Source organism: Pan troglodytes, chromosome 5 (assembly GCF_028858775.2).
Source record: "Pan troglodytes isolate AG18354 chromosome 5, NHGRI_mPanTro3-v2.0_pri, whole genome shotgun sequence".
NCBI lineage: Eukaryota > Metazoa > Chordata > Mammalia > Primates > Hominidae > Pan > Pan troglodytes.
In genome coordinates, this window is record NC_072403.2 from 97,559,729 (window position 1) to 97,587,410 (window position 27,682).

Below are 27,682 nucleotides of genomic sequence, written 5' to 3' on the forward strand. Positions count from 1 at the left end.
CCAGAACTCTTTGTTCTCTGGAATGCAGCCTTGTTTCACACTGAAGGCTATGTTTTCCTGGTTTGCAAACTGTTCCCTGAAACAAAGTCTCTTTACTCTCAAATTCCTTTTCAGAGAACTTGTGTTCACAATAGAATATGGCTTCACTGGTTAAGCTCTGGATCTTCTGCCCCATGCAGAGGACATAGGAAATATAAAACTATTTAAAGTAGAAACCCATGAAAGGATAGATTTCTTAATAAATACTGATGACAAAAGTTACGTTAGCAAAGTTTTTTTTTAGGCCTGGCAATAACTAGTATTTTCAAATGTAAAATTAATAGTATTGTCTCCTTTTTATAGACCTCAAAAGACTAAGTGGAAAGGCAAGTGATGCTTTTCCCTTTCTGCATTCTGTGCAGAGTTTTCAAATCATGGAGTCTGTGTTGGGAATCTTAACCCTAATTCAATAGCATTTATTTTAGAACTATTTCCTTCTGTTTTTATTGAAATAGCATGCAAGCATATTCATACACAAAAAAAAGGCATTATATGCATTGCAACAGTGTGAGTACTGAGATGGAGCAGCAATCCCTCTTAGGGGCCTGCTAGGACCCCCAGCATGAAAATAAAGAAAAAACTTATGAGTGAGTCCCAAGGGAAATTGCAGGCACCTAAGCTAGCCCTACAACCAGCAATTAGGAAAGTGAGTGAATAACCTGCTAAACAAGAAAATAATAACATAAACAATTGCCCCAAGTAGGCCAGAGTCACAAGATGTTTGGTTCCCTACAGAAACTAAAGATAAAATTATAACATATATCTTTGAATTATTTTTCAGAAACCTGGACCCCCATTAGATAGAAAATGCCAACCACTGTCATGTAGACCTCAAGGAGGAATTGAGGACTGAACTCTAACCACCGTTCTTTGTTCTAAATTTCTTCCTGAGGGGCCTGGAGAGAGTTACACCCACAGGCCAAGCCTTAACATTCCTTTCTGCTAACCCCAGGTTTTTAGACAAAGCCTTGCTTTCTTAACCAATGCAAACCAAAGACTCTCTGAATCCACCTGTCACTTGTAAGCCCTCACTCACTTCAAGATATCCCCGCTTTCTGAGTCAACCCATGTATAACCCTTCATGTACTGACTTACAATTTTACATGTAATTTTGCTTTCTTGAAATTTACCCCAAGTCTAAAAACCCTTGCTTGTATGCCACTGGGGAATTCAGGTCGTAAGCATTAGCTGCCTGTTCTCCTTGTTAGCAATAAATGCCTCACGTTCCCTTGCTGAAAATCCCAGTGTCAGTGCTTGCTTTTTTTCTGCACACTGGGCAAGCAGACCCGAGTTCAGTTTGGCAACAGTACTAAGAAGGTAAATCAAGGCTATCTGCATTTGTGGGTTTAAAGCGGGATTAGCAAAGAACATAGTTTTTATAAAAAACGCATTTTAAATTATTTGCCAAGCTTTTCTCCATTAGAATTTGGGGCATGGGTCTTTTAGAAATTTGTATCGTGAGCATAAAAGTCAGAAATCTCTGCACAGTATCTTAGCACGGTAAGCTGTGCTAAGTCCCAGCTCTGCTTCTTTATTGATAAGATTTTGAACAAATGAAACAATCCCTTTCAGCCTTAGAATCTGTATCAGGCCAGGCGCCCGTGGCTCACGCCTGTAATCCCAGCACCTCAGGAGGCCGAGGCGGACGGATCATGAGGTCAGGAGATCGAGACCATCCTGGCTAACACGGTGAAACCCCGTCTCTACTAAAAATACAAAAAAAATTAGCCGGGCGTGATGGCAGGCGCCTGTAGTCCCAGCTACTCGGGAGGCTGAGGCAGGAGAATGGCGTGAACCCGGGAGGCGGAGCTTGCAGTGAGCCGAAATCGCGCCACTGCACTCCAGCCTCGGCGACAGAGCAAGACTCCGTCTCCAAAAAAAAAAAAGAATCTGTATCAGTAAACAGTTATTAACACTGAAAAGTCATAATGTAATATAGAAAAGTAATTACAATATTTGGTGTGATTAAGCATTCACACATAATATATAAATTAAATCACCAGATTGGAATCTACTCAGCACCTGTCAGACATAAGGGATTTTTAAAATCCAAGGCGATAAGAAATTAAAGGAAGCAGGCAAAATATTTTAAAGTGGGGGAAAACACCTTCACTGGGAATATAAGCAAAACAGAGTGCTGGAATACAGAGCATGGATTAATCTCCACTGATCACCAGTATATTTAATGCCTAATCAGTTGGCAGTTTTCAGAACACAAAAGGAAAGGTCCACAAAATCCATGATAAAGAGATATCTTCAGGTTGAAAGTCTGGAGTAAGATCCCACACAATCATTATCCAATTTAAGTTTATATATATATATATATATATATATATATATATATATATATATATGTAGCTATAGATATGTATATAAATGTTGAATATACACATATATTCATATATTTCATATACACACATGTGTATATATATACACACACATATATATATTCAACATTTCTAAGAGCCATGGAAGTACTTACATAGACAACTTCTATATAACGCCTATTCTCAAGAAGAAGATTAAGCAGAGAATGCCAAGACAGTAAAGACAACTATGGATGAAGAAATGAAACTTTACTTCCTGAATTATGCTCACATGTAGAGCCAAAGAACTTACAAAACAAATTTATACATTAAATGAAAAATCAAAAATTTGAAAACTTTTTTTATAAGTCTAATTTACTATCATGATATTTAGAACACTGGGATCTTGGGATAAAATAAGAGCCCTCCTAATTCTCTGAGGCTTTACTTCTATGGACTTCATTAATTATGATGATTACAATGTTATTAATGAATGCAATCTAGCATTTTAGGGTGACTTTATAATTGAGGATGATTTTTTACATAAATAGTAGCAAATTAGCAACCCCTCTCACAAAAATTCAATGATAAATTTTAGTCAAATTAGTTTATATATATATCATTCTCCTTTTTTCTTTCTTCTTTTTTTCAGACAGGGTCTTGCTCTGTTGCCCAGGCTGGAGTGTAATTGGGTGATCATAGCTCACTGCAGTCTCAAACTCCTGGGCTCTAGAAATCCTCCTGCTTCAGCCTCCCAAGTAGCTAGGACTTACAGGCACATGCCACCACACTCGGCTAATTTTTTTATTTTTTTTAGAGACAGGGTATCACTATGTTGCCCAGGCTTGTGTCAAACTCCTAGGCTTAAGTGATCCTCCAGCTTCAGGCTTCCGAAGCGCTGGGATTACCAATGTGATATATATACAACATCACTCTCATAGAGACAAAGCAATTTGGGGATTTTACTAAACTCATCAATTCTACTAAAAGTTAAAAGATGATTCCATTTATTCATAGTCTGAGAGGCTTCTTGTCTTTGTCTTTAGAACAAAATTAAAACTGTATTAAAAGTACTTCCCCCGCACAAAAACCTACAAATGCTTATAACAGCATTATTTATAATTGCCAAAAATTGGACCAAGATGTCCTTCAATTGGTGAATAGGTAAACAAAGTGCGGTATATCCGTACAATGGAAAATAACTGAGTAGTAAAAAGAAATGGGTTATCAAGCTATGAAAAGATAGAGGTTAAATGTATATTGCTAAGTGAAAGAAATCCATCTGAAACGTACTGTATGATTCCAACTATATAACATTCTGGAAACGTCAAAACTGTAGAGACAGTAAAAAGATCAGTGGTTGCCAGGGATTCCCAGAGGAAAGAAGGATGAACAGAGAAAGCACAGGGGATTTTTAGGGCAGTGAAACTATTCAGTATGCTACTGTAATGATGAATACATGATTATACATTTGTCAAAATCCATAGAATGCACAATGTAAAGAGTAAAACCTAACGAGGCCAGGCGCGGTGGCTCATGCCTGTAATCTCAGCATTTTGGGAGGCCAAGGCGTGTGGATCAGCTGAGGTCAGGAATTCGAGACCAGCCTGGTCAACATGGTGAAACCTCATCTCTACTAAAAATACAAAATAGCCAAGCGTGGTGGTGCATGCCTGTAATCCCAGCTACTCGGGAGGCTGAGGCAGGAAACTCACTTGAACCTGGGAAGTGGAGGTTGCAGTGAGCTGAGATTGTGCCATTGGTCTCCAGACTGGGCAACTAGAGCGAAACTGCGTCTCAAAAAAAAAAAAAAAAAAAACACCAAAAATCTAAACTACAGACTTTAGTTAATAATGATGTATCAATATTGGTACATTGATTATAACAAATGTATCAAGTAATGTAAGATGTTAATACTAGGAAAAGGTGAGAGTACATGAGAACTCACTGTACTTTCTGCTCAATAATTCTTCTGTGAATGCAAAATTGCTCTAAAACATAAAATCTACTGATTTAAAGAAAAATACTTTTCCTATACGTTCTTCTGACAGTAAAGTAGCCTTTACAACACAACAATTAAGTTATGTGTACTTGGCCAGGCACAGTGGCTTACACCTGTAATCTCAGCACTTTGGGAGGCCGAGGCAGGCGGATTGCTTGTGCCCAAGATGTTGAAACCAGCCTGAGCAACACAGTGAGACCTCATCTCTGAAAGAAAAAAAATTTTTTTTTAATTTAAAAAGAAAAAGAAAGTTATGCGTACTCAAACTCTTTCACATTCATCTTTTTTTTTTTTTTTTTTTTTGAGATGGAGTCTTGCTCTATCACCCAGGCTGGAGTGCAGTGGCACGATTTCTGCCCACCACAACCTCTGCCTCCTGGGTTCAAGTCATTCTCCGGCCTCAGCCTCCTGAGTAGCATCACCACACCTGGCTAATTTTTGTATTTTTAGTAGACATGGGTTTCACCATGTTGGCCAGGCTGGTCTCGAACTCCTGACCTCAAGTGAGCTGCCCACCTCCCAAAGTGCTGGGATTACAGGCATGAGCCACCATGCCCACCCTCAACCTTTTTTTAAACTATGTTGAAAGTAAAATTATTTTTACTTGTTATAAGATGATCACAGAATAATTTTTAAATATATAATTTAAAATAATTCTCATATCTGAGGAACTATTCATATCAAAGGGCAAATAAACTAATAATTTCATTTAACTTCAAATCTACCTATAGCATAATTTCCCAAAATGCTTTTTGATTAAAATAATTGATACTATGTGGGGGGAAAAAATGGTTCCATGCTCAAATGAATTTGGAACATGATAGGTTAAAGTTAAAGCTATTTCACTGCTGTAGGACTACCCAAAGCTTTTGGTGTACTCCTACCTATGGGAATTTCTACAAGGGGAATACAATAAACAAAAAATATGACCGTGAAACCTCTTCTGGTCATATGGTCATGTGTGTAGAGTGGTACTCTGCAGAACATACTTCAGAAACCACTGACAAAAAAGAATACCAAATGCGAATACAAGGAAAATCTCAGTTTCACGAACTAAGTACAGCGCATAGAAGTAGTTTTGTTAAAAAGAAACATTTTAGAGCTTGATCTTAGAGCATGAAAAGTCTCAAATGAGGATTCCACTCATTCACTCAGAAAAGATCCTGCAGGATATGGTAAGAAGGAAAGGAGGAAAGGAAAGAAGGGAAAACATTTAATGAACATATGCTATGTGCAAATCATGACAGTAAAAAGGACAGAACATACATGAGAAGCAGCAAGCAGGTCATCCTGGCCAAAGCATAATATAGTGAAAGACAAGACTAGATCTAATATCTGACTAGACAGAAAAGGATTTAAATACACAGTTTAGATGCTATGACAGTCACTAAATTTGTTTTTTTTAGTAGAAAGACAACATGAGACTTGTCATATCATAAAAATAACCTTGTAGCAATATAAAGGATGGGCTAGGTCAAAACCATTGAAACCATTAAGGAGAAAGGGTGAAGAGAAATGAAAGATACTTCAGAGAAATAGATTACCATTCAAAACTGATTAAGAGTGTCAGCAGTAAAGTTAACTTTTATTTTAATTTTTAAAGGCTCTCAAGTTTTCACACATTAACAAACTATTGAAAGACATTTCAGTTTAAGAGAATACTCTCGCATCAACTGTGAATATATAAGTTAATTAATTAGTACTCATATTTAGATATTTTGGGTGAAAATTGGTGTATAAAAACAAAATTACTCAAACTGTAGTAGAAAACTGTATTACCTTTCTGTCTGGCTTTAACTATCACTTCTATATGCTTCATTGCTGCTTTTAATAGTTTCTTGGTTATAATAGATGGAATATCCACCTAGAAAAATTCAACATTAAAACTTTTTAAATAATTATCATTAAGTTACAATGGCAGGTACACTACAATTATGATATTGGAATATATCTTAAAAATTAGAAGTATTCAGAATCTTTCAAAAATAACACTTTATATTCCTGCATCATACTAACTGTAACATTAGATAATTTTTTTACCCACAGTACTGAAAATTAATCTTAATATGTATACCTTAAATACTAAATCTTTCCCACAAAATAGTATCTTTACTCCTAGCTTCTTTACGTGTTCTTTGTATTAAATGCGTTCAAGGAAAACTCCAGTAACTTATTATCCCTTTGATGCTGTACATTTGTGATTAGTAAGAAATTAGTTGAAAATGAACTTCTTCATTCAGCTTATGAGATAAATCCTGGTTTGTTTTTTGGGTTTTTGTTGTTTTTTGAGACAGGGTCTCACAGCAGCTGCCCAGCCTGGAGAGCAGTGGCACCATCTCACTGCAGTCTCAGTCTCCCGGGCTCAGGTGATTCTCCCACCTCAGCCTCCCGGGTAGCTGGGAATACAGGCGCATGCCACCACGCCCAGCTAGTTTTTTGTAGTTTTTAGTAGAAACGGGGTTTCGCCATGTTGCCCAGGCTAGTCTCCAACACCTGGACTCAAGTAATCCACCCACCTCAGCCTCCCAACAGCCTCCCAAAGTGCTGGGATTAAAGGCATTAGCCACCATGCCCAGCATGAATCCTGGTTTCAAGATATATGGAAACACCCTATTTTAGAATAAAATTAAGTTTCATCATTCCCCACCAAGATTTTTCAACCTAAAGGCTAGAAGCTGCAGTGATCATGGTAGGTTAGTGAGGGAGGGCTGAGGGCTTATATGCACATGCAGAAAACAGGAAAAAAAAAAAAACTAAAAATAAATTATAAATAAATCAACAAAAAGCATATTTATTAGACTTCAACAGGCCTGTCTTCCACCATAAAACTTAATATATTATATATTTCCTTTATCAAAGGCATGAGAAAATTCCATCACAACAGTGTTAATTTCTCAATTCTTTTTAAATTCCATATTAAGGGAACAAAATCCCAGGGTGATAAATCTAGTAAGTATGATGGATCATAAACCCCCAAATTTTAATGATTTGCTGATAAAACCCAGATCAAACATGTTCAGTAAGAGGCGATATTTTTGCTAGTATTATACCTCATTGAAAATAACATCACTCTTCATTTGCCCTTGGCCACTTGGTACTCGCTTATAAATTACTCTCATATTTATCAAATAAACAAGATGTTATAGTTTTCAAACATTTTGTAAAATCTTGTTTTCTGAGAATACTCAGTAAGATTTTTATTTGTAAGTTCCACTTTAGGGAATTCAGGTCAGAATTAAAATGGTAAAATAATGGGTTTGTCACTAAACTTTGATTTTTAAAAAATTGTAGACCCTAAATGATTCTTTGTTTTCATTATTCCCAAACTTCCAATTTACATTATGCAGGCAACAGAATCATGAACAGAACATTGTAGAAGGAATAAGATGACCAAGGCCTAATCTTTTGCCCATTAACATTTGCTAACACTTTGACAAAGTTAATACCTTTCTATAAAATGAATATAATAATGACCCATTTATCTTCCAGGATAGTGATGCAGATAAAATAGGAGCCACAGTATAATTCAGAAAATTGAAGAAAATATTTTGCAAATCATTTATCTGATAAAGGACATGTATCCATATAAGTAACTTTTACAACTCAGTAATAAAAAAATAACCCAGTTAAAATGCAGGTAAGGAATTTGAATGGACATTTCTTCAAAGAAGGCAGACAAATGGCAAATAAGCATAAAAGTTCTCAACATTATTGGCATCAGGGATATGCAATTCAAAGCCACCATGGAATATCATGTCACATATACTAGGATGGTTAGAATAAAAGAGCGAGATTATAAATAGTTCTGGCAAGGATGTGGAGAAACTGAGATCCTCATACACTGCTGATGGGAATGTAAATGGTGGAGCCACTTTGGAAAATAGTCTGGCAGTTACTCAAAGTGTTAGACATAGAGTTTTTGATCCAGCAATTGTACTCCTATGTATATACCCAAGATAAGTGAAAATATATATCTGACAAAAAAAAACTTGTATACAAATGCTAACAGGTACATAACAGACAAAAGGTAGAAACAATACAAATATCCATCAACTGATGAATGGATAAACAAAATGTAGTACATTCACACAATGGAATATTAGCCATAAAAAGAATGAAATATTGATACATGCTACAACATAATATGGATAAACCTTGAGAACATTATGCTGAGTAAAAGAAACCAGTCACAAAAGGCCACATATTGTATGATTCCATGTATACGAAATGTTCAGAATAGACATCCAAATCCATAGATATACAAAGTAGATTTGTGGTTGGCTATGGATGAAGGGATAGAAGAGGTGATGTTTATGGCTAGAGGGTACAAGGTCTCTTTCTGGGTGATGAAAATGTTCTAAAATTGACTATGGGGATGGTTGTACAGCTGAATATGCTAAAAACCATCAAATCATATACTTCAAATGGGTGAATTACATGGTATGTAAATTATATCTCAATAAAACTATTAAGAAACTACATACATATATATCTATAAACCACTCCAAGTATGAGGTGCTATTAATTTAGAATCCACTAAGCTAGTCCAAAGCCTAACATAGGCCTGGCACAGTGGCTCACACCTGTAATCCCAGCACTTTGGGAGACCGAGGCGGGTGAATCACTTGAAGTCAGGAGTTCGAGACCAGGCTGGCCAACATAGTGAAACTCTGTCTCTACTAAAAATACAAAAATTAGCCAGGCATGGTGGCGGGCACCTGTAATCCTAGCTACTCCAGAGGCTGAGGCAGGAGAATCGCTTGAACCTGGGAGGTGGAGATTGCAGTGAGCCGAGATGGCACCACTGCACTCCAGCCTGGGTGACACAGTGAGACTCCATCTTAAAAAAATAAAATAAAATAAAAGGCTGGGCACGGTGGCTCACATCTGTAATCCCAGCACTTTGGGAAGCTGAAGCAGGTGAATCATTTGAGGTCAGGAGTTCGAGACCAGCCTGGCCAACATGGTGAAATCCCATCTCTACTAAAAATACAAAAAGAATTAGTGAGGTGGTAGTGGCACACGCCTATAAGCCTGTAATCCCAGCTACTCGGGAGGCTGAGGTAGGAGAATCGCTTGAGCCTGGAAGGCAGAGGTTGCAGTGAGCCGAGATCACACCACTGCACTCCAGTCTGGGCAATAAAGTGAAACCCTGTCTCAAAAAAAAAAAAAAAAAAAAAAAAAAAAAGGGAAAAGGTTAACACAGAAGAACTGTTCAATTAACTAACGTTTATTAGCTAACCGTAATATGGCAATCAAAATTAATTTTGATAAATCAATTTTTACTTATTCCAAAGTATAACTTAAATGGTTTGTCATCAACCAATTGATATTTCTTACTCTTTCATTCCACTTAAATATTATGAGTCAATTTCCCTAGACTGTCTGTTAAACAATGTGGTGACTGTTTATCAACTATTTTCAAAAGTGACAAAAGCTACATGCAATAGAAAAAGACAAATATAAAGAAGTGCATGGGAAAAAAAATCAGCATCAGCCCACCACCACACTAAGAGTTAACAGTGATAAGGAGGTATATGTCCTTAATATATGTATTAGCAAGCTTTAATATATGAACTTTGTTTTCAAAGTAGAAAAATACCACACATATTAGTTTCCAGCCTGTTCATTTGCCTGTTTCTTTTTTGTTTTTTTTTTTTTCCTTTTTCTTTCCAACTTTTATGTTAGGTTCAGGAAGTACATGTGCAGGCTCATTACATGAGTAAATTGCATGTCATGGGGGTTTGGTGTACAAATTATTTCGTCACCCAAGTAATGAGCACAGTACCCATAAGTAGTTTTTTTATCCTAATCCTCCTCCCACTCTCCACACTCAAGTAGGTCACCATGTCTATTGCTTCCTTCTTTATGTCCACGTGTACCCAATGTTTAGCTCCTACTTATAAATGAGAACATGTAATATTTGATTTTATGTTCCTGTGTTAATTCACTTAGGACCAGCTACATCCATGTTGCTGCACAGAACATGATTTCATTCTTTTTTATGGCTGCGTGGTATTCCATGGAGTATACGTACCACATTTTCTTTAGCCAGTCCACTACTCCTGGGTATCTAGGTTGATTCCATGTCTACAATTTATATTCCTTTGAATTCTGTTCTAAGTTCTTTCAGAAATCTCCAAACTGCTTTCCACAGTGGCTGAACTCATTTGCATTCCCACCAGCAGCATATGAGCATCCCCTTTACTTGACTATTTAAGATAAATATTTCCCTTGAAAATAAGTATTATTCTACAAAATGATTGTTCATGGCCGTGTAGAATTCTGTAATTAGGATGTATTATATTTACTCAACTAACAATCTTAGTAGACATCAATTTTTCTTTTCAGTTTTACTTTTTATAAATTATACTGCAATAAATCTTTGAACATACTTTTTGGGTTTTTTTTTTTTTTTTTTTTTTTTGAGACAGAGTCTCGCTCTGTTGCCCAAGCACTTGAAGTGCAGTGGTGTGATCTCGGCTCACTGTAACTTCCACCGCCCAGGTTCAAGCGATTCTCCTGCCTCAGCCTCTCAAGTAGCTGGGATTACAGGTGTGCACGATTACACCAGGCTAATTTCTTTGTAGTTTTAGTAGAGATGAGGTTTCACCATGTTGGCCAGGCTGATCTCGAACTCCCGACCTCCAGTGATCTGCCCATCTCAGCCACCTCAGATTACAGGCATGAGCCACGGTGCATGGCCTGGAGTATAGATTTTTTTAAGTCTTAATAAAGATTACCAAACTGCCCTCAAATGTGAGAATTATACCAATTTGAATTTGAACTTGTTTTCCATACATCACCATTACTAGATATTAACACTCTTTTTTACCTTTCCCAGTCTGATAAGTAAAAGAATAATATCTCATTAAAAACATATTTATTTGCTGTGAGACAACATACTTTCAAGTGTTCATTGGCCATTTTGTATCTTTTTTTTTGTGAACTACTGTACGTTTTTTGCATATCTTTTCTCTAGCAGTTGACTATATTGTTCACTTCTCAGATAGGTATAGAGTAATATAACAAGATTAATCTTTATTTTATTACTAGTGGCAGAGATATTATATATTAATAAATTCTCAATATGTTCAATATGTCAATACTGAACTGACAAAGCAGTAGAAAAGTGTGTGTGTCTACAGACAATATACTACAAATATATATAGGCAATGATACAAATATGCACAAAATACAGCTCGAGAAAAATATTTGTTTTTTTGCTTTTTGAGATAGAGTTTCGCTCTTGTTGCCCAGGCTGGAATGCAATGGCACGATCTCGGCTCATTACAACCTCTACCTCCCAGGTTAAAGCAATTCTCCTGCCTCGGCCTCCTGAGTAGCTGGTATTACAGATGCCCGCCCCCATGCCTGGCTAATTTTTTGTATTTTTAGTAGAGACAGAGTTTCACCATGTTGGCCAGGCTGGTCTTGAACTGCTGACCTCGAGTGGTCCGCCCACCTAGGCCTCCCAAAGTGCTGGGATTACAGGCGTGAGCCACCGCGCCTGGCTGAGAAAAATATTTTTTAAAGTAGATCATAATCATTGCCATTTACTCAATAAATCCATCTAACTGGAACATGACTTTTTTCCTTTTTATTATTATTATACTTAAAGTTCTAGGGTACATGTGCACAATGTGCAGGTTAGTTACATATGTATACATGTGCCATGTTGGTGTGCTGCACCCATTAACTCGTCATTTACATTAGGTATATCTCCTAATACTATCCCTCCCCCCTTCCCCCACCCCATGACAGGTCCCGGTGTGTGATGTTCCCCACCCTGTGTCCAAATGTTCTCATTCTTCAATTCCCACCTATGAGTAAGAACATGCGGTGTTTGGTTATCTGTCCTCGTCATAGTTTGCTGAGAATGATGGCTTCCAGCTTCATCCATGTCCCTACAGAGGACATGAACTCATCCTTTTTTATGGCTGCATAGTATTCCATGGTGTATTTGTGCCACATTTTCTTAATCCAGTCTATCACTGATGGACATTTGGGTTGGTTCCAGGTCTTTGCTATTGTGAATAGTGCCGCAATAAACATACGTGTGCATGTGTCTTTAGAGTAGCATGATTTATAGTCCTTTGGGTATATGCCCAGTAATGGGATGGCTGGGTCAAATGGTATTTCTAGTTCTAGATCCTTGAGGAATCGCCACACTGTCTTCCACAACGGTTGAACTAGTTTACAGTCCCACCAGCAGTGTAAAAGTGTTTCTATTTCTCCACATCCTCTCCAGCACCTGTTGTTGCCTGACTTTTTAATAATTGCCATTCTAACTGGTGTGAGATGGTACCTCATTGTTGTTTTGATTTGCATTTCTCTGATGGCCAGAACATGACTTTTTTCTGTAGCTGTCTTTTCATTTCTAATTTCTACAAACCAAGATAACTAAGCATTAAAATGAAAGAAAGCAAAACTGATCGATGGATCAAAAATTATTCACTAATTTTTTAACCTAAAAAAATGAAGACAAAACAAATACACATGGTATAGGAGAAAGTAAAAATAAGGTTTAAGGCCGGGCGCGGTGGCTCACACCTGTAATCCTAGCACTTTGGGAGGAAGAGGTGGGCGGATCACAATGTCAGGAGATTGAGACCATCCTGGCTAACACGGTGAAACCCTGTCTCTACTAAAAATACAAAAAATTAGCCGGGCGTGGTGGCATACTCCTGTAGTCCCAGCTACTCGAGAGGCTGAGGCAGGAGAATCACTTGAACCTGGGAGGCGGAGGTTGCAGTGAGCTGAGATCATGCCACTGCACTCCAGCCTGGGCGACAGAGCAAAACTCTGTCTAAAAAAAAAAAAAAAAAAATTGTTTCAAATAATCTTCTAAAAGATACACTTAGAAAGAGTAAGACCTAATATTTGATAGAGCAGGGTGAGTATAGTCAAAAATTTAATTGTACATTTAAAAGTAACTAAAAGAGTATATTTGGATTGTTTGTAACACAAATGATAAATGCTTGAGGGATAGATACCCCATTTTCCATGATGTGATTATTACTTACTACATGCCTGTATCAAAGTATCTCATGTACCCCACAAATATGTACATTTGCCATGTACTCACAAAAAATTGTTTTAAATCTCTTTCATTAAATGATAAAGCCCCAAATTCCCAAATTTCTCATTAAAAATATATACCTTGTGAATCCTTCTTATTAAGACAGATGCAAAAAAACGTAATGTTATTCTCAGTTCATCAACAAAGGATTCATCATCTGTCACATCCCTTCAATAAGGAGAAAAACAAATATTCAGAAGTTCAGAGAAATACAGTTTCACCTTCTACAATCCAAGGGAAAATTTTCCTTTTTTCTGTTTACTTAAGCTACTTTTCTTTTTCCATTTACAAATAATACATTTCATTGCAGAACAAAAGACATGTACAAAAAATAAAACAAACATCTACCATAATTCTAGCATCAAGACATAATCACTATTAACTAAATTGTAACATATATTTCCTTGCAGACATACACGACTACAGTCTTATTTTTGCAATACTGAGATTATGTTCTAAGCAACGCCAAAGAAAGTTCGAAGAAATAAAACAATGAATAATTTTGGAGAAGCAATAGAATTAATACAAAATTTTTAAATAGTTTAAAATACTTATAAAATAAATTCTAAAAGTTAAAACAAAAAAATGTGTGCTCTATTTGAAAAAGAAATTAAATGAACTGAAACTCAGACATTTTGTAAAACAGAAATTCTGACAACCTTCAACTGAGGAGTTACTTTCATTTTCCTGATGTTTGGAGGGCCCTAGAATTAGAACACTTCCCTAATCAAAGGCAAGAAAAGAAAGAATGATGATATCTTGAACTCAAAGACGGTGTTGTTAACTTTCTTGGCAAAATAGGAAAGACAATTGTATCAACCATGCTTCCCACTGTTAACCCTAAAGAAGGGGATATTACAGCATCAATAGCTACAACTGAGAAGAAAATATGCTTTCACACTTAGAAATACAACTAGATTTTATGTCGAAAGTGTCGTAATGAGAGATGGGAGAAGGTAAGGGAGTCTTCACAAAAGGATTCATTTTACAAAAGGCCTCACCATCAGCTTTAATTAAATGGCAAATGCCAGATATTTAATGCAGAACCAAATGTAAATTTACATAGCTCTCCAGGAAAATATGGCATAGAAACGATATTAAATTTGTCTTAAACACTCTGGGTGAATTCAACTAGTAGCATTTTTTTTTTTTAATTAGAAATTCGGCCAGGCATGGTGGCTCACACCTATAATCCCAACACTTTGGGAGGCCGAGGTGGGTGGATCACTTGAAGTCGGGAGTTTGAGACCAGCCTGACCAACATGGGGAAACCCCATCTCTACTAAAAATACAAAAATTAGCCAAGCATAGTGGTGCACGCCTGTAATCCCAGCTTCTTGGGAGGCTGAGGTGGGAGGATTGCTTGAACCTGGGAGGTGGAGGTTGCAGTGAGCTGAGGTCGCGCCACTGCACTCCAGCCTAGGCAACAGAGCAAGACTCCATCTCAAAGAAAAAAAAAAGAAAGAAAAGAAAATTCAAAATATACTGAATCAATATAAAATCAGGGTAGATGTCATTAAACATCATATGTATAAGCCATGGAGGTATAAGTGTTCAAATATCTATTAAACACATGATGCTTATTTAAGAAAATATGTATTTATTAAATGATATAAGTTGGATCTCTCTAATTTCAAAATAGATTTCTGTCAAATCTAAAGTATTTTCTGTATCTTCAAAAGCACAAGGCCCTTGCACGTACATGGCATACACCAAAAACAAAGGTACTTGGGGAAAAAAAACCCATTAATTCTCCAGGAAAAGTACTGAAGCTATCTTTCAATTTAATGAAATATGTGAATACAGATTCCCCTCCAAAAGGTACAATTATTTCAAATGTGAAAACTGTATACAAAATTATTAAATCACTACATTTAGGAGTGATAAGGAATTCTACAAGTTACTTTTCTTTCAAAACACAGCCTAAGTTTTCTTCCTCTTTACTATCACCAAATTATTAATTGACTGATGCCTACATCAGTGGTTCTTAACTAGGGCCAATTATGCCTTCCAGGTCATATCTGGCAACCTCTGAAGACATTTTTATTGGTCACAACTGGTGGCAGAGATGTCTGTTACTAGTATCTAATGGGAGAGGTCAGGGGTGCTAATTATCATGTAATGCACGGTACTGCCCCCACAACAAATAATTATTTTGGCTAAAAGGTCAACAATGACAAAGTTGAGAAATCCTGGTCTACATGAAAAACATGTCATTAGCATGCTTAACTTAATAGTATTCACTGTATCACAGAAAAAAAGATCTTATAGAAAGAACATACCTGTACCACGGATAAACAAAGTTTTCCAACACTAATTCAAGAACCTGCATAAACAATTATTTTTTAAAGAAAAATAAAATTAATTAGTTTTTGGAAAATAAATGGTACCATTTGGGAATATGTAACATTACCAAGAAACAATTTTATTATCACAAATAGTGACAGTAGGCGGTGAGCAGTGGCTCACACCTGTAATCCCAGCACTTTGGGAGGTCAAGGCAGGTGGATGGCTTTAGCTCACGAGTTTGAGACCAGCCTGGGTAACATGATGAAACCCTGTATCTACAAAAAACAGAACAATAAGCTGGGTGTAGTGACGTGTACCTGTATTCCCAGCTATTTGGGGGGCTGAGGCAGGAGTATCGCTTGAGCCTGAGAGGCAGAGGTTACAGTGAGCCAAGATGTTGCCACTGTACACCAGCCTGGGTGTCTCAAAAAAACAAAAAACAAATAACGACAGTAATATAATACTTTCACATGACAAAATGTATATTTCATCCTTATGTGAATGAGGATCAAAGAAAACATATGAGAAAACACTTGGAAAATCATAAAAATTCCACAAATAGAAAAACTTATTATTAGAATGACATGCACATATTTCTAAATATTCCCATAATCAAACAAAAAGTTAAATAAATTGTTCCTGACTCTGAAGCTTAACTGAACCAAAAACGTGCTATGGAAAGAAGAAACAGAGCAAGTTAGTCCTTTCCATTCCTAACTTTATAAGTCAGTATTTTCAGAATACAGTGAAGAAACAAGCAGCTAAGATTTATGTAAGGGGTCAAAATTAGGTGTTAGTGGTTACCTCTGAAGGGAGTATAGTGGCTAGAGAGGAACACAAAGGGGAGTTCTGGGATGCTGGTAACGTTTTGTTTCCTGATCTGAATGCTGGTTACACACATATGTTCGCTTTGCGAAAATTTTACCTGTACACTCAAATCAGTACGTAAGTTATATAAGTGAAAAAGTAACAAAACAAAATAAAACAAACCCCGGGTGTTAAATCTTCCATTTCTTGGATTTGGGTGTCGCAGTATGTCATAATTTTTACAAGGAGTTGCAACACTGGGCAGTAACTTACAAATGCAGTAGGGAAGGAACAAAACGACATATTTAATCTAATGCTTCCAAAATCAGATCATATATTTTCTATGGCAGCAATAATAAAGTTTGTGAATTCTCTAGTTTAAATATTAAGTGAATAATAATTTAGACATTTTAGTACAAAAACTAAGCATTGTTTATATGTGTTGGGAAATGAAAATACATATAAACAGGGATAACAATGAATAGGATAGAGAGAACAGACTAGAATGAGTTATCATTAAACATTTCTTCTTCCTTTATTCCCCACATCCAGCCAATCACCAAGTCCTACTGATTTTATATCCTAAGTAGTGCTTTTCTTTTCTTTTTTTTTTTTTTTTGAGGCGGAGTTTCACTCTTCTTGCCTGGGCTGGAGTGCAATAGCGCAATCTTGGCTCACCTCAACCTCCACCTCCAGGGTTTAAGCAATTCTGCCTCAGCCTCCCAAGTAGCTGGGATTATAGGCATGTGCCACCACAACCGGCTAATTTTGCATTTTTACTAGAGATGGGGTTTCTCCATTTGGTCAGGCTGGTCTCGAACTCCCGACCTTAGGTGATCCGCCCACCTCGGCCTCCCAAAGTGCTGGGATTACAGGCGTGAGCCAACACGCCCAGCGGGTACTCATTTTCTTACCCCTTATATTGCAGCAATCGCCTCTCAACTCCCTGCTTCCAAGCTCACTCCCCTCCATCCTAAATAGAGTTGCCAAAGTAACCTAAAACATACATTTGACCACATCATCCTCTTGCATGAAATCCTCAACATATCAAACCTGAATATATGAAAATAAGAAAGGTATAAATTGCACTGATTTTGAAGGGGACCTGCTGGCATGCAGCAGCTGCATCACTTACTTTTCACTCCCAGTGTACCCTATGAGTCACATGTGAAAATTCAAGAAAATCACTGACTTCCAGAATCAATTAATCTAAGCTCCATCAGCATAGCCCTTAAAGTCATTTGATAGTCTCATTTCTAAAGGGCCATATAAAATCCTGATTAAGAACTTAACCAGACCTGAGTTTTTTATTGAGTTCTGTAATCAACCAAATATGAAACTTGAGAAAATTATTAAAATTCTAAATTTCATTTACCTTTGGTAAAATTATCAATAATAGTACCCACTTCATAGGTTATACGTAGATTACATGAAATAAAGAATGAGCTTAGCACAATGCCTAATATACAGTAAGTAAATCATTAAATATTAGCTACTAGAATATTGTTTCCTCATTGCCCACATCCTCCCTCACATTTTACTCTCCAGTTTGCTGAACATCCCACCTTGTTTCAAGCCTCTCTTTCCTTTTGAAAGCTCTACTCAAATCCTGAAATACCCTTTCCCACACTATTAGTCTGGCAAACCTCTAGTTCTCCGATCTGATTTCCCTCTCAATAGTTATGAACTTCTCCTCTATACTAATTCTATATACCTTAATTTTTTTCCATTATTGCCTGCATTAAATTATATTGTGATTACCTGTTTATATGCCTGCCTCTACTTCTAGACTAAAGTTACTGGTAGAAAGGGACCATATCTTCACTTTTAATCACTAGGGCCTAGCCCAGTTCCTACCTATAAGATATCAAAATATGTTTTTAAATGTGAGAGCTAATATTTACTGAGCACCAGTATGTGCCAGGTACTGGAGCAAGGGTTTTATACAAGTCCTTTCATTTTTATGAATGAATGACATGTCAAAGACATGTATAATACTCTTGTTAGAAGTTTTCTTCAACAGATCTGAACTTCGCACTCTCCAACAGAAATATAATGTAAGTCACCCATTAATTTTAAATTTTCTAGTAGCTACATTTTTTACAAAGTAAAAAGAAACAGGTAAAATTAATTTTATATTTTATTTAACCCAACACATCCAAAATATTATCATTTCAACATGTAATCAATATAAAAAATGAGATACTTGTCCAGGCGCAGTGGCTGACTCCTATACTACCAACACTTTGGGAGGTCGAGGCAGGTGGATCACAAGGTCAGGAGTTCGAGACCAGCCTGGCCAATATGGTGAAACCCTGTCTCTACTAAAAATACAAAAATTAACTGGGCGTGGTGGTGTGCGCTTGTAGTCCCAACTACTTGGGAGGCTGAGGCAAGAGAATCGTTTGAACTCGGGAGGCGGAGGTTGCAATGAGCCAAGATTATGCCACTGCACTCCAGCCTGGGTGACAGAGCAAGATTCCGTCTCAAAAAAAAAAGAAACTTTACATTCCTTTTTTCTAAGTCTTTTCTTACTAAGTCTTCTTACGAAATCTTCAAAATCCACTATATATTTTATACACAGAACACATGTCAACTTGGACTAGCACATTTCAAGTGTTTATTAATAGCCACATGTGGCTAGGAGCTACCATATTAGACAGAAGTCTTAAATCAGGGTATCTTGAAGATGAAAAAGGCCTTAGAGGCCCGGCATGGTGGCTCACGCCTGTAAACCCAGCACTTTGGGAGGCCGACGTGGGTGGATCACGAGGTCAGGAGATCAAGACCACATCCTGGCTAACATGTGAAACCCCATCTCTACTAAAAAGACAAAAGAAAAAAAAATAGCCGGGCGTGGTGGTGCACGCCTGCAGTCCCAGCTACTCGGGAGGCTGACGCAGGAGAATTGCTTGAACCCGGGAGGCAGAGGTTGCAGTGAGGTGAGATCGCACCACTGCACTCCGGCCTGGGTGGCAGAGCAAGACTCCATCTCAAAAAAAAAAAAAAAAGGCCTTAGAGAGGCAAAGAAAAAAATGCCAAATTTTAATGGGCTTTTATGCAGGATACAAAATGGGATAAAGAACAATTAAGTGGGATTCAGATGCTATTCTTCAACTAATTAACATCCAATTTGATTCAATACACTTTGATCAGCTACCAACAATATACGTGACCTGATACTTGGTGCTAGGAACAAATGAGAGTCCATTCCTTGCCTTCAAGGACTTGAGTGTTTTGTCAAATCCACTGAGAAGACAAGTCTTTAAAACAACTAAAACATGTTACCAAAAAGATACACATAAAATCTGACTATAACAAAGATAAGAGAACATGCTTTCCATTCCTGTATTATGCAGAAATACTGAAAAATATCCCATTCCCTACTCTACCCTTCAGTTAGTGTCAAAACTGGGGTCATAATTCAGTAAGCTATATATTGATTTGCTCCTTGCAGTCCAGGGTTCCTTTTGGAATTACAAAATGATATTTCTGCTGCGCTATCATAAAGATGACTGTTTTCATCTTTATGACTGTTTCGGGTAAACCAGTGCTTTCCTTAGCTGAAAATGTCTAAATTAAACATGAGATTCAAAAACATTTCTAGCTTACTACTCAAGTTGTTTAGTCTGCAATAATCAACTGCCTAACTCAGAACTGATTTAAGTGACATGTATTAAGATGCTCCATAATTAAATTTTTTGATTAAAAATTCTGGAAAATTTTTCCACAGGCATTTAACATTTTCTGTTAATAATATTAATTAAATCAGTTACCTCTGAGAGAGATGCATCAACCTTGGAAGAAATTTTCAGGTCTAGCCATGGCTGGTAGTTTTCAAGTAGCAAAGAAGGCCTAAAGAAAAATTATACAACTAAATCACTTGAAATCCAAATGTAATTAGAAGGATCAACAAATAAAAAAATATTTAACTTACCTATGTCGTTTACATTTCACTTTACCACAAACAGCACAGCTATGACCTTGAGGAAATAATTCCTGAAGTCCTAACTGCTAAAAAAGGAAAATGAGAGGTGGTGGGGAGATCCATCTTTACATATCATCTTTATTTAAAAGAATCAACTTTTCAGAAGTTTTTAAAATCAATGTATAAATTCAAAGAACATTTTTTGTCTACTTTAACAGTGAAACCTTTCTTTGTAATACATAATACTGGCTAAACTAAACCATCAGAGAAAAAAATACCACATGAAATGCCTTATAATACCTAAGCCAAATTTCCAAGCTTAAAGTTAAAATCAATTGTTATGATCACTTAAAAAAAATTCAGTCTATATTTGAAAGTGATAATTTGGCCAAGCACAGTGGCTCACACCTATAATCCTAGCACTCTGGGAGACCGCGGTGAGTGGATGGCTTGAGCCCAGGAGTTTGAGGCCAGCCTGGGAAACATGGTAAAACCCTGTCTCTACAAAAAAAAATCAAAAATTAGACAGGTGTGGTGGCACATGCCTATAATCCCAGCTACCCAGGAGGCTGAGGTGGGAGGATCACCTGAGCTCAGGAGTTTGAGGCTGCAGTAAGCCATGATCCTGCCACTGCACTCTAGCCTGTGCAACTCTAGCCTGTCTCAAAAAAAGGAAGAAAGAAAAAAGAAAGTGACACTCTACTGCAAAGGCATAATAAGAAAAAGCTATTTTCTCTTTCTCCAAAATCTTGAATTCAATGACAAAGGTACGAGGTAACTATTACAGTTCCTGATCAAATATGGGGCACCACGTTCAGTTGTGTTTCCTCTGAGTAGAAATACCAACAAACCCAAGACAAGATACTACATCAACTCAAAGAATTATTAAGCCTTAAAGATATCCCACTAGGCCAGGTGCAGTGGCTCACACCTGTAATCCTAACACTTTGGTAGGCCAAGGCAAGTGGATCACCTGAGGTCAGGAGTTCGAGACCAGCCTGGCCAACACAGCAAAACCCCGTCTCTACTAAAAATACAAAAATTAGCTGGGCCTGGTGGCATGTGCCTGTAATCCCAGTTACATGGAAGGCTGAGGCAGAAGAATCACTTGAACCTGGGAGGCAGAGGTTGCAGTGAACCAAAATGGCGCCACCGCACTCCAGCCTGGGTGACAGAGCAAGACTCCATGTCAAAAAAAAAAAAAGGAAAAGGAAAAGATATCCCACTAAACCCTGATCTACAGACCAGAACCTTGCTTTACAGAGATAGACTCACCACATTACCACCCTTCATTAAATTTCAGAAATAAATTACTTTGGTTATATAAACTGCCTAATTATATCTCTGTTTCTATGAAGCACACAAACATTTAAGAATTTAATAGGATTAGATCATTTAACCCAGAACTTCCTCAGTCTGTGCCTCAGAATCAGCTGGAAAGCGTCTAACAAATACTGATTACAAGGCTCTAACCCAGAACTATTCAATCAAAATCTGGTAGTACACCCCAGGAATCTGTATTTTTTAATTCCCCAGGAGATTTACTGTACAACCAGCTTTGAGAACCTCTGATTTAATTTATTGTCCTCACGGTTAATAGAGGACACCCTAAAATTGTGGATTCCAACTTTCTGAAACTTTTGTATCATATTTTCTTTTTATAGCTCCTCTAAGAGAATTGTATACCTTAAAAGCATACACATATACAAATCTTATTTTGAAAATTTTCTAATAGACTTCCATTATTAAATAAAATTAGATGGATTTTTTATAATAATAATAAAATCATTTTATAATAAAATCACTGCTTTTAGCACAGTACCTAAAAAAAACAAAAAAAAAGAGAAGAAATTGAAAGAAAACAAATTTTGTAAATTAAAAAAATACACTGCTTTAGCAGGCTTTCAAATAATAAACAGCTTAGGCTCATATACATTGATTCTTAATAATAAGAATACATAATTTTACCTTGGGTTTGTATTTTATTGTGAAGAATATATTTGGTAAGAGAGAATCAGGTCCTAGTGAGCAGTAGAATGTGACAACTCCAGCAACAAATGACCAGAAGATCATTAAAATATGAATATACCTTAAAAATAAATGAAAATAATTATTACAACCAAAGAAAATGCCTAATTCTAAGTTACCGCTTCACTGATTTAACAAGCATTCATTAAGCACCTACAATATCAGATTGAAGCAATTTTTCGAATTATGATTAATTTTTTGTAATGTATTAAATACAAGAATCATAAGATGTATGCTATCAAATACATATTTCATTTAAAGGATAAGGAAGCATAAATGATCAATATTTCATAATTGGTACCTATGTTTAACTAGTCTATACTACATTCTTCCAGAATACCTTCTGATGATATTGTAGTATTCATATCCCAACAAAATTCTGATTATTTTTCACTACATCAAAAAAATTTTACTAAGCACCTATTTTGTTATAGACAGAGGTAGGCCCTGGGAATATAGTGAGGAACTGCACTGCATAATCTCTACCTGCATGGAAAATACAGTCTGGTAGTGGTGATACGTAAGTAAAACTAAGCACAATACTATGTGATCACACATGTGATATTACGACAGAAAGTCTGTGTGATATGGGAATACCACAGGCTGATTAACCCAAATTTGAAAAGAACAGAAAAGTTTTTTCAGAGAAAGCAATATCTACAGAAAAACTTAAAGGGTAAGTAGGAACAAATAAACAGAAGAGGATAGGATAGAGGTATGGGAGACTGGAGAAGAGGCAGGGGAATTCAAACTTGAGAGAAACACATGGGTTTAGGTCTGTGTGAGCACACTTCCAAGGAAGAAGGCCTTAAGATGAATCTAAAAGCAAAAGCAGAAGCCAAATAATATAGTGTGATATAATGGGCAATGTGTGTCTTAATACAGGTAGTCCTCACATTGCACAGTTCTGATATGCAAAAATTTCAGATACCATGATTGTGCTAAATAACACCAGTCCCCCACAACACAGTTCAAATGCCAATGACCACAGTATTATTTATTAACTGTGAGTAACTGTATAAAGTACAAACTCTGCTAACTCATCAGTCCACAAATCACTATATAAATAACAGATGTGCATCATGATCAGGGACCAATCACATCAGTTCTGTCAGTGACTGGTCACTCACTGCACATTGTTATTCTTCAGTGCATGCACAGACAGGAAACCATGGAGTTGTGTTACCTCCCTGTCTCCCAATAATAAATTTGCAATACACTTTACAAACATGGACTTTGGCCCACAAATATTAAAGAGAAACAAAGAAATGAACAGTGGTAATGCAAGAAGTAAAATTCAAATCAAATGTAAATGAAGTTACAGAAGAAATAGCTGACTGTGGGAATGATGACAATGCTGCTGTTCAACAGATTCTATGCAGCCAGACAAAGGTAGTGAACTTTTTGACAACAATGAGAAGAGTGGTTATGGCACAAGGATGAAAATGTCCCAGAAGAAGTGACACCAGCAAAGGAACTTTTGGAGATTTCACAACATTGGATAAAACATTGAAAGTTGATCCAAACTTAGGAGTATGGTAATTCACCCATGCATGAAAAAGATATTCGCTCCATATCCCATGTTATCGGATGAGAAGAAGACAAACACTGTTTAAGTTACTCTTAATATATTTTTTACAAAGAAATAAAACACTTTAATTCTCAATGTTTCTAATGTTTAAAATTACAGTGTACTACTCACTTTACTATTTTTTTCATTTCCCTATACTATTATAACTGACAATGAGAGTTTTCAATGTCTTGACAAAATTTTTTAAAACTCAATCGTAATTTTCCCATTGACTGAAACCATTTTGCACAGTTTCTGCTTGCACAATCATTTTTACAGACCCTCACTAGCAGACAAAGCAGGGACTGCCCGTATTATCTTACAAGAAAATGCACTGTAGGGATCTAATAATTTGTAGACTCAGTAGAGACTACAATCCCTTCTGCAAAGTGTTCTTTCTTTACACTCTATTCATGAAGTTCAAATGGGAATAAGAGCTTTTATCTCCCTAAGATTCTATCTCCCTCACTCAAGACTGGATTAAGAATAGACAAAACGATGACAACAACAACAAAATAGGCCAATCATAGCATCTTCTTCCCTACCTACAGCTGACTGGTTCAGGGATGGACACCATCTGAGACAACCTAGTGAGTAACAGGCATTTGAAACACAGTAAATTGCACGAACTGACAGAGTAAACTGCATGAACTGGGGTCCAACCAGTCTCATTCATCTCATGATAGTAGAAATGTGAAGCTGTAATAAAACTGACAGCCATATGCTTTGTCACTTAAAGGAAAGCGGAGTGAGAAGAGAATGATGCCAGAATTCAGAGAGGAGGAGAAAAAGGAAGGGGAAGCAAGTATTGGCAGTATTCCAAATCCTGCTTCCATGTGTTTCTGGGGCCCAGCTACACTCCAGTTATTTCTGCACTTACAAAACCTTCCAAGGCTTGCCCTTTGTTAAACCTAGTGTGAGCTGAGTTTCTGTTATCTACCATCAAGAGTCCTGAGTAATACCTATGAGACAATTAAGAGATTTAAGAAGATTTTAAAGAATTTTCAAGAGTTTTCAGAAGGATATCATTAGATTAAATAATAGGAAGACCATTCTGGATGAAATATGGAGAATGGCCTAGACTGGAAACACACAGTCTAGTTAGAAAACTGTTGCAGTAATCTATGAGAGTCAGTGATGGCCTAAACTAGGGAAGAGACTTAGAGATCTTAAAAAGTGAATTATTTTGTGAGACACTGGGAGGAAAAACCAAGAGGATTAAGTAGTTGATTAGATGTGAGCAGAAGGAGCCAGGTACAGTAGCTCATAACTGTAATCCTAACACTCTGGGAGGCCAAGGCAGGCAGATCACTTGAGGTCAGGAGTTTGAGACCAGCCCGGCCAACATGGTGAAACCGCATCTCTACTAAAAATAAAAATAAAAATTGGCTGGGCATGGTGGCGCATGCCTGTAATCCCAGCTACTAGGGAAGGTGAGGCAGGAGAATTGCTTGAACCTGGGAGGTGGAGGCTGCAGTAAGCCGAGATCACGCCACTGCACTCCGGCTGGGTGACAGAGCGAGACTCCGTCTAAATAAATAAATACATAAAAGCAAGCAGAAGAGAAAAATAAAAAATCAGTTCTCTTTGGGCATGTTAAGTTTCAGATATTTTAAAACACGCTACACAGAAATGTTCCACAAGCACCTAAATATTGGGTAGTCTCAATCTCTGGAGAGAATATGGGCTAAGGATAAAGGTTTAGAAATTATCAACATAAATATCACTGAAGCCATAGGAATAAATGACATGACCCAGGGAGAATCTACAGAGTTAAAAAAGAAATGAGCATAAGATATTTAAGAACTAGGCAGAGGAAAAGAAATCTATAAAGGAATCAAGTAATTAGAAGAGTTGGAAAGAAAACCAAGGGTCGAGTCATAAAAACTGGCAAGGTCAAACACAAACAAACAAACAGAAAAAAAAAAACTACAGAAATGAAGTGGACAACATGACCAAATGTTTGTAAAATAAAAATTGAGAGGTGTCCATTAGTTTTCACAATAAAAGAGGCACTGATTAACCAGGCAAAAACAATTTTAGAATGGCAAAGGGCTACAACGGATTGAGGAGTGAGATGGAGGTGAGGAAGTGGGATTGGTAAATGTAGATAATTCCCTTTCTAAATAAAAGGAGAGCTAACACAGTAACTGGATGGGGAGAGTAAGTTAAGGTTTTTGATTAAAAACCTGATCACATTTAAATGGTGATATAGGAGAAAAGGAGGCAAGAGGGAAAGAAGTACAAAAAAAGAAATAATGCGTAAATACTATCTTACAGAAGGTAGGAGTTGTTAGGATTCAGAATCTAAATGGAAGAAACAGTTATAAATGAGAGAAATGTCTCTTTCCCAACACCACACAGGATGCATAGAAGGATGAATATGCAGTTACATTTGTAGATTTGGTAACAAGAATTAAAAGCCATATAATGGCTTTTATATAAAACAGGAGATCCTGAGAGTAAATGACAAAGGTAGCAAGACAGAGAGTAAATAACAGAGGTTCTAGAAGACTGGGGAAATTCTGACACAGTTGCCACAGAGAAGGGAAGAGGGGGGTATCCTGGGGAACTGCTGGACATTACTGAGGCTGAAGACAATGAACTTTCAGTTGTGGGATCTTTTCCAGCAGCATTCAGTTTTCAGAATATGAACCTAAAAAAAAGCAAACAGCATCACTGATCCCAGATTTAGATTCTGACAGGCGAGTAGAATGGAAGGGATGGAGTTAAAGATACTAGAAATAGACTGCATGAAATGACTGATGGACCAAGCTATCTGTCTAAGCTAGACTGGCTCTAAACTGCATCAGAAAGTAAACTAACAACAGAAGAGGGACAACATACAGAAAGAAAGCAGAGTCAGGAGACTGAAATGTCAAGAAGCAGGGACAGTGTGACTGACTAAATGAAAGAAGTTGACACTGGTGAGTAAGTGACATATTTGATTCTTAAGATTTCAGAGGTAGCCGGGCGCAGTGGGTCACGCCTGTAATCTTAGCACTTTGGAAGGCTGAGGCGGGCGGATCACCTGAGCTCAGGAGTTCCAGACCAGCCTGGCCAACATGATGAAACCACGTCTCTACTAAAAGTACAAAAAAATTAGCCGGGCATGGTGGTGTGTGCCTGTAATCCCAGTTACTCAGGAGGCTGAGGCAGAAGAATCATTTGAACCCGGGAGGCAGAAGTTGCAGTGAGCCGAGATCACGCCACTATACTCCAGCCTGGGTGACAGAATGGGACTCCGTCTAAAACAAAAAAGATTTCAGAGGTAAACAGCTGGCATGCCACATACCCAAGGATGGCCTGGCCATCATCACCCAAGTGACCAACCCCAAAGAAGAGCCAGGTGCCGGGCATGGGCAAGAAAAATACCTGTTCACTACAGAGATAAATGAAATGACAGCCAAGCAAAAAGCAAAAAAAGTAAACAAAAGAACCATAAGGAGAGAGAGAGGCAGAACAAGATAGCCAAATAGAAGGCTCTCATCATCCTCCCCACAGGAACACCAAATTTAACAACTATCTAAACAAAAAAAACCTTCATAAGAATCAAAAACCAGGTGACTGATCACAGTACATGATTTTAACTTCATATTGCTGAAAGAGGCATGGAAGAGGGTAGCAAAGG

The 27,682-nt window shown here is 37.2% G+C and overlaps 1 protein-coding gene and 1 long non-coding RNA gene across 38 annotated transcripts in view; one reads left to right on the top strand and one right to left on the bottom strand.

Annotated features, from left to right (window-relative positions):
- Positions 1 to 27,682, bottom strand: part of SNX14 (sorting nexin 14) — a 92,692-nt gene that overhangs the window by 45,695 nt on the left and 19,315 nt on the right. For 15 of the 37 annotated variants that reach the window (XR_010158096.1, XR_010158094.1, XR_010158098.1 and 12 more), the window contains exons 2-7: positions 22,422 to 22,542; positions 20,463 to 20,539; positions 20,302 to 20,380; positions 15,712 to 15,755; positions 13,510 to 13,597; positions 6,127 to 6,211 (exon numbers count right to left, since the gene is read on the bottom strand). Coding sequence is in view for 29 of the 37 variants with exons in the window: in XM_016955959.4 (XP_016811448.1) it covers positions 6,127 to 6,211; positions 13,510 to 13,597; positions 15,712 to 15,755; positions 20,302 to 20,380; positions 20,463 to 20,539; positions 22,422 to 22,542 (494 nt within the window). In the remaining 8 variants the exon portion in view is untranslated. The remainder of the gene's footprint in view (positions 1 to 6,126; positions 6,212 to 13,509; positions 13,598 to 15,711; positions 15,756 to 20,301; positions 20,381 to 20,462; positions 20,540 to 22,421; positions 22,543 to 27,682) is intronic. The other 22 variants (XR_010158095.1, XM_063813252.1, XM_054686129.2 and 19 more) reach the window with 3 other exon arrangements.
- LOC107975215 (uncharacterized) overlaps positions 26,591 to 27,682 on the top strand; it is a 32,751-nt gene continuing 31,659 nt past the window's right edge. Inside the window, exon 1 of the long non-coding RNA XR_001718566.4 lies at positions 26,591 to 26,978. This is a non-coding gene — a long non-coding RNA (uncharacterized LOC107975215). The remainder of the gene's footprint in view (positions 26,979 to 27,682) is intronic.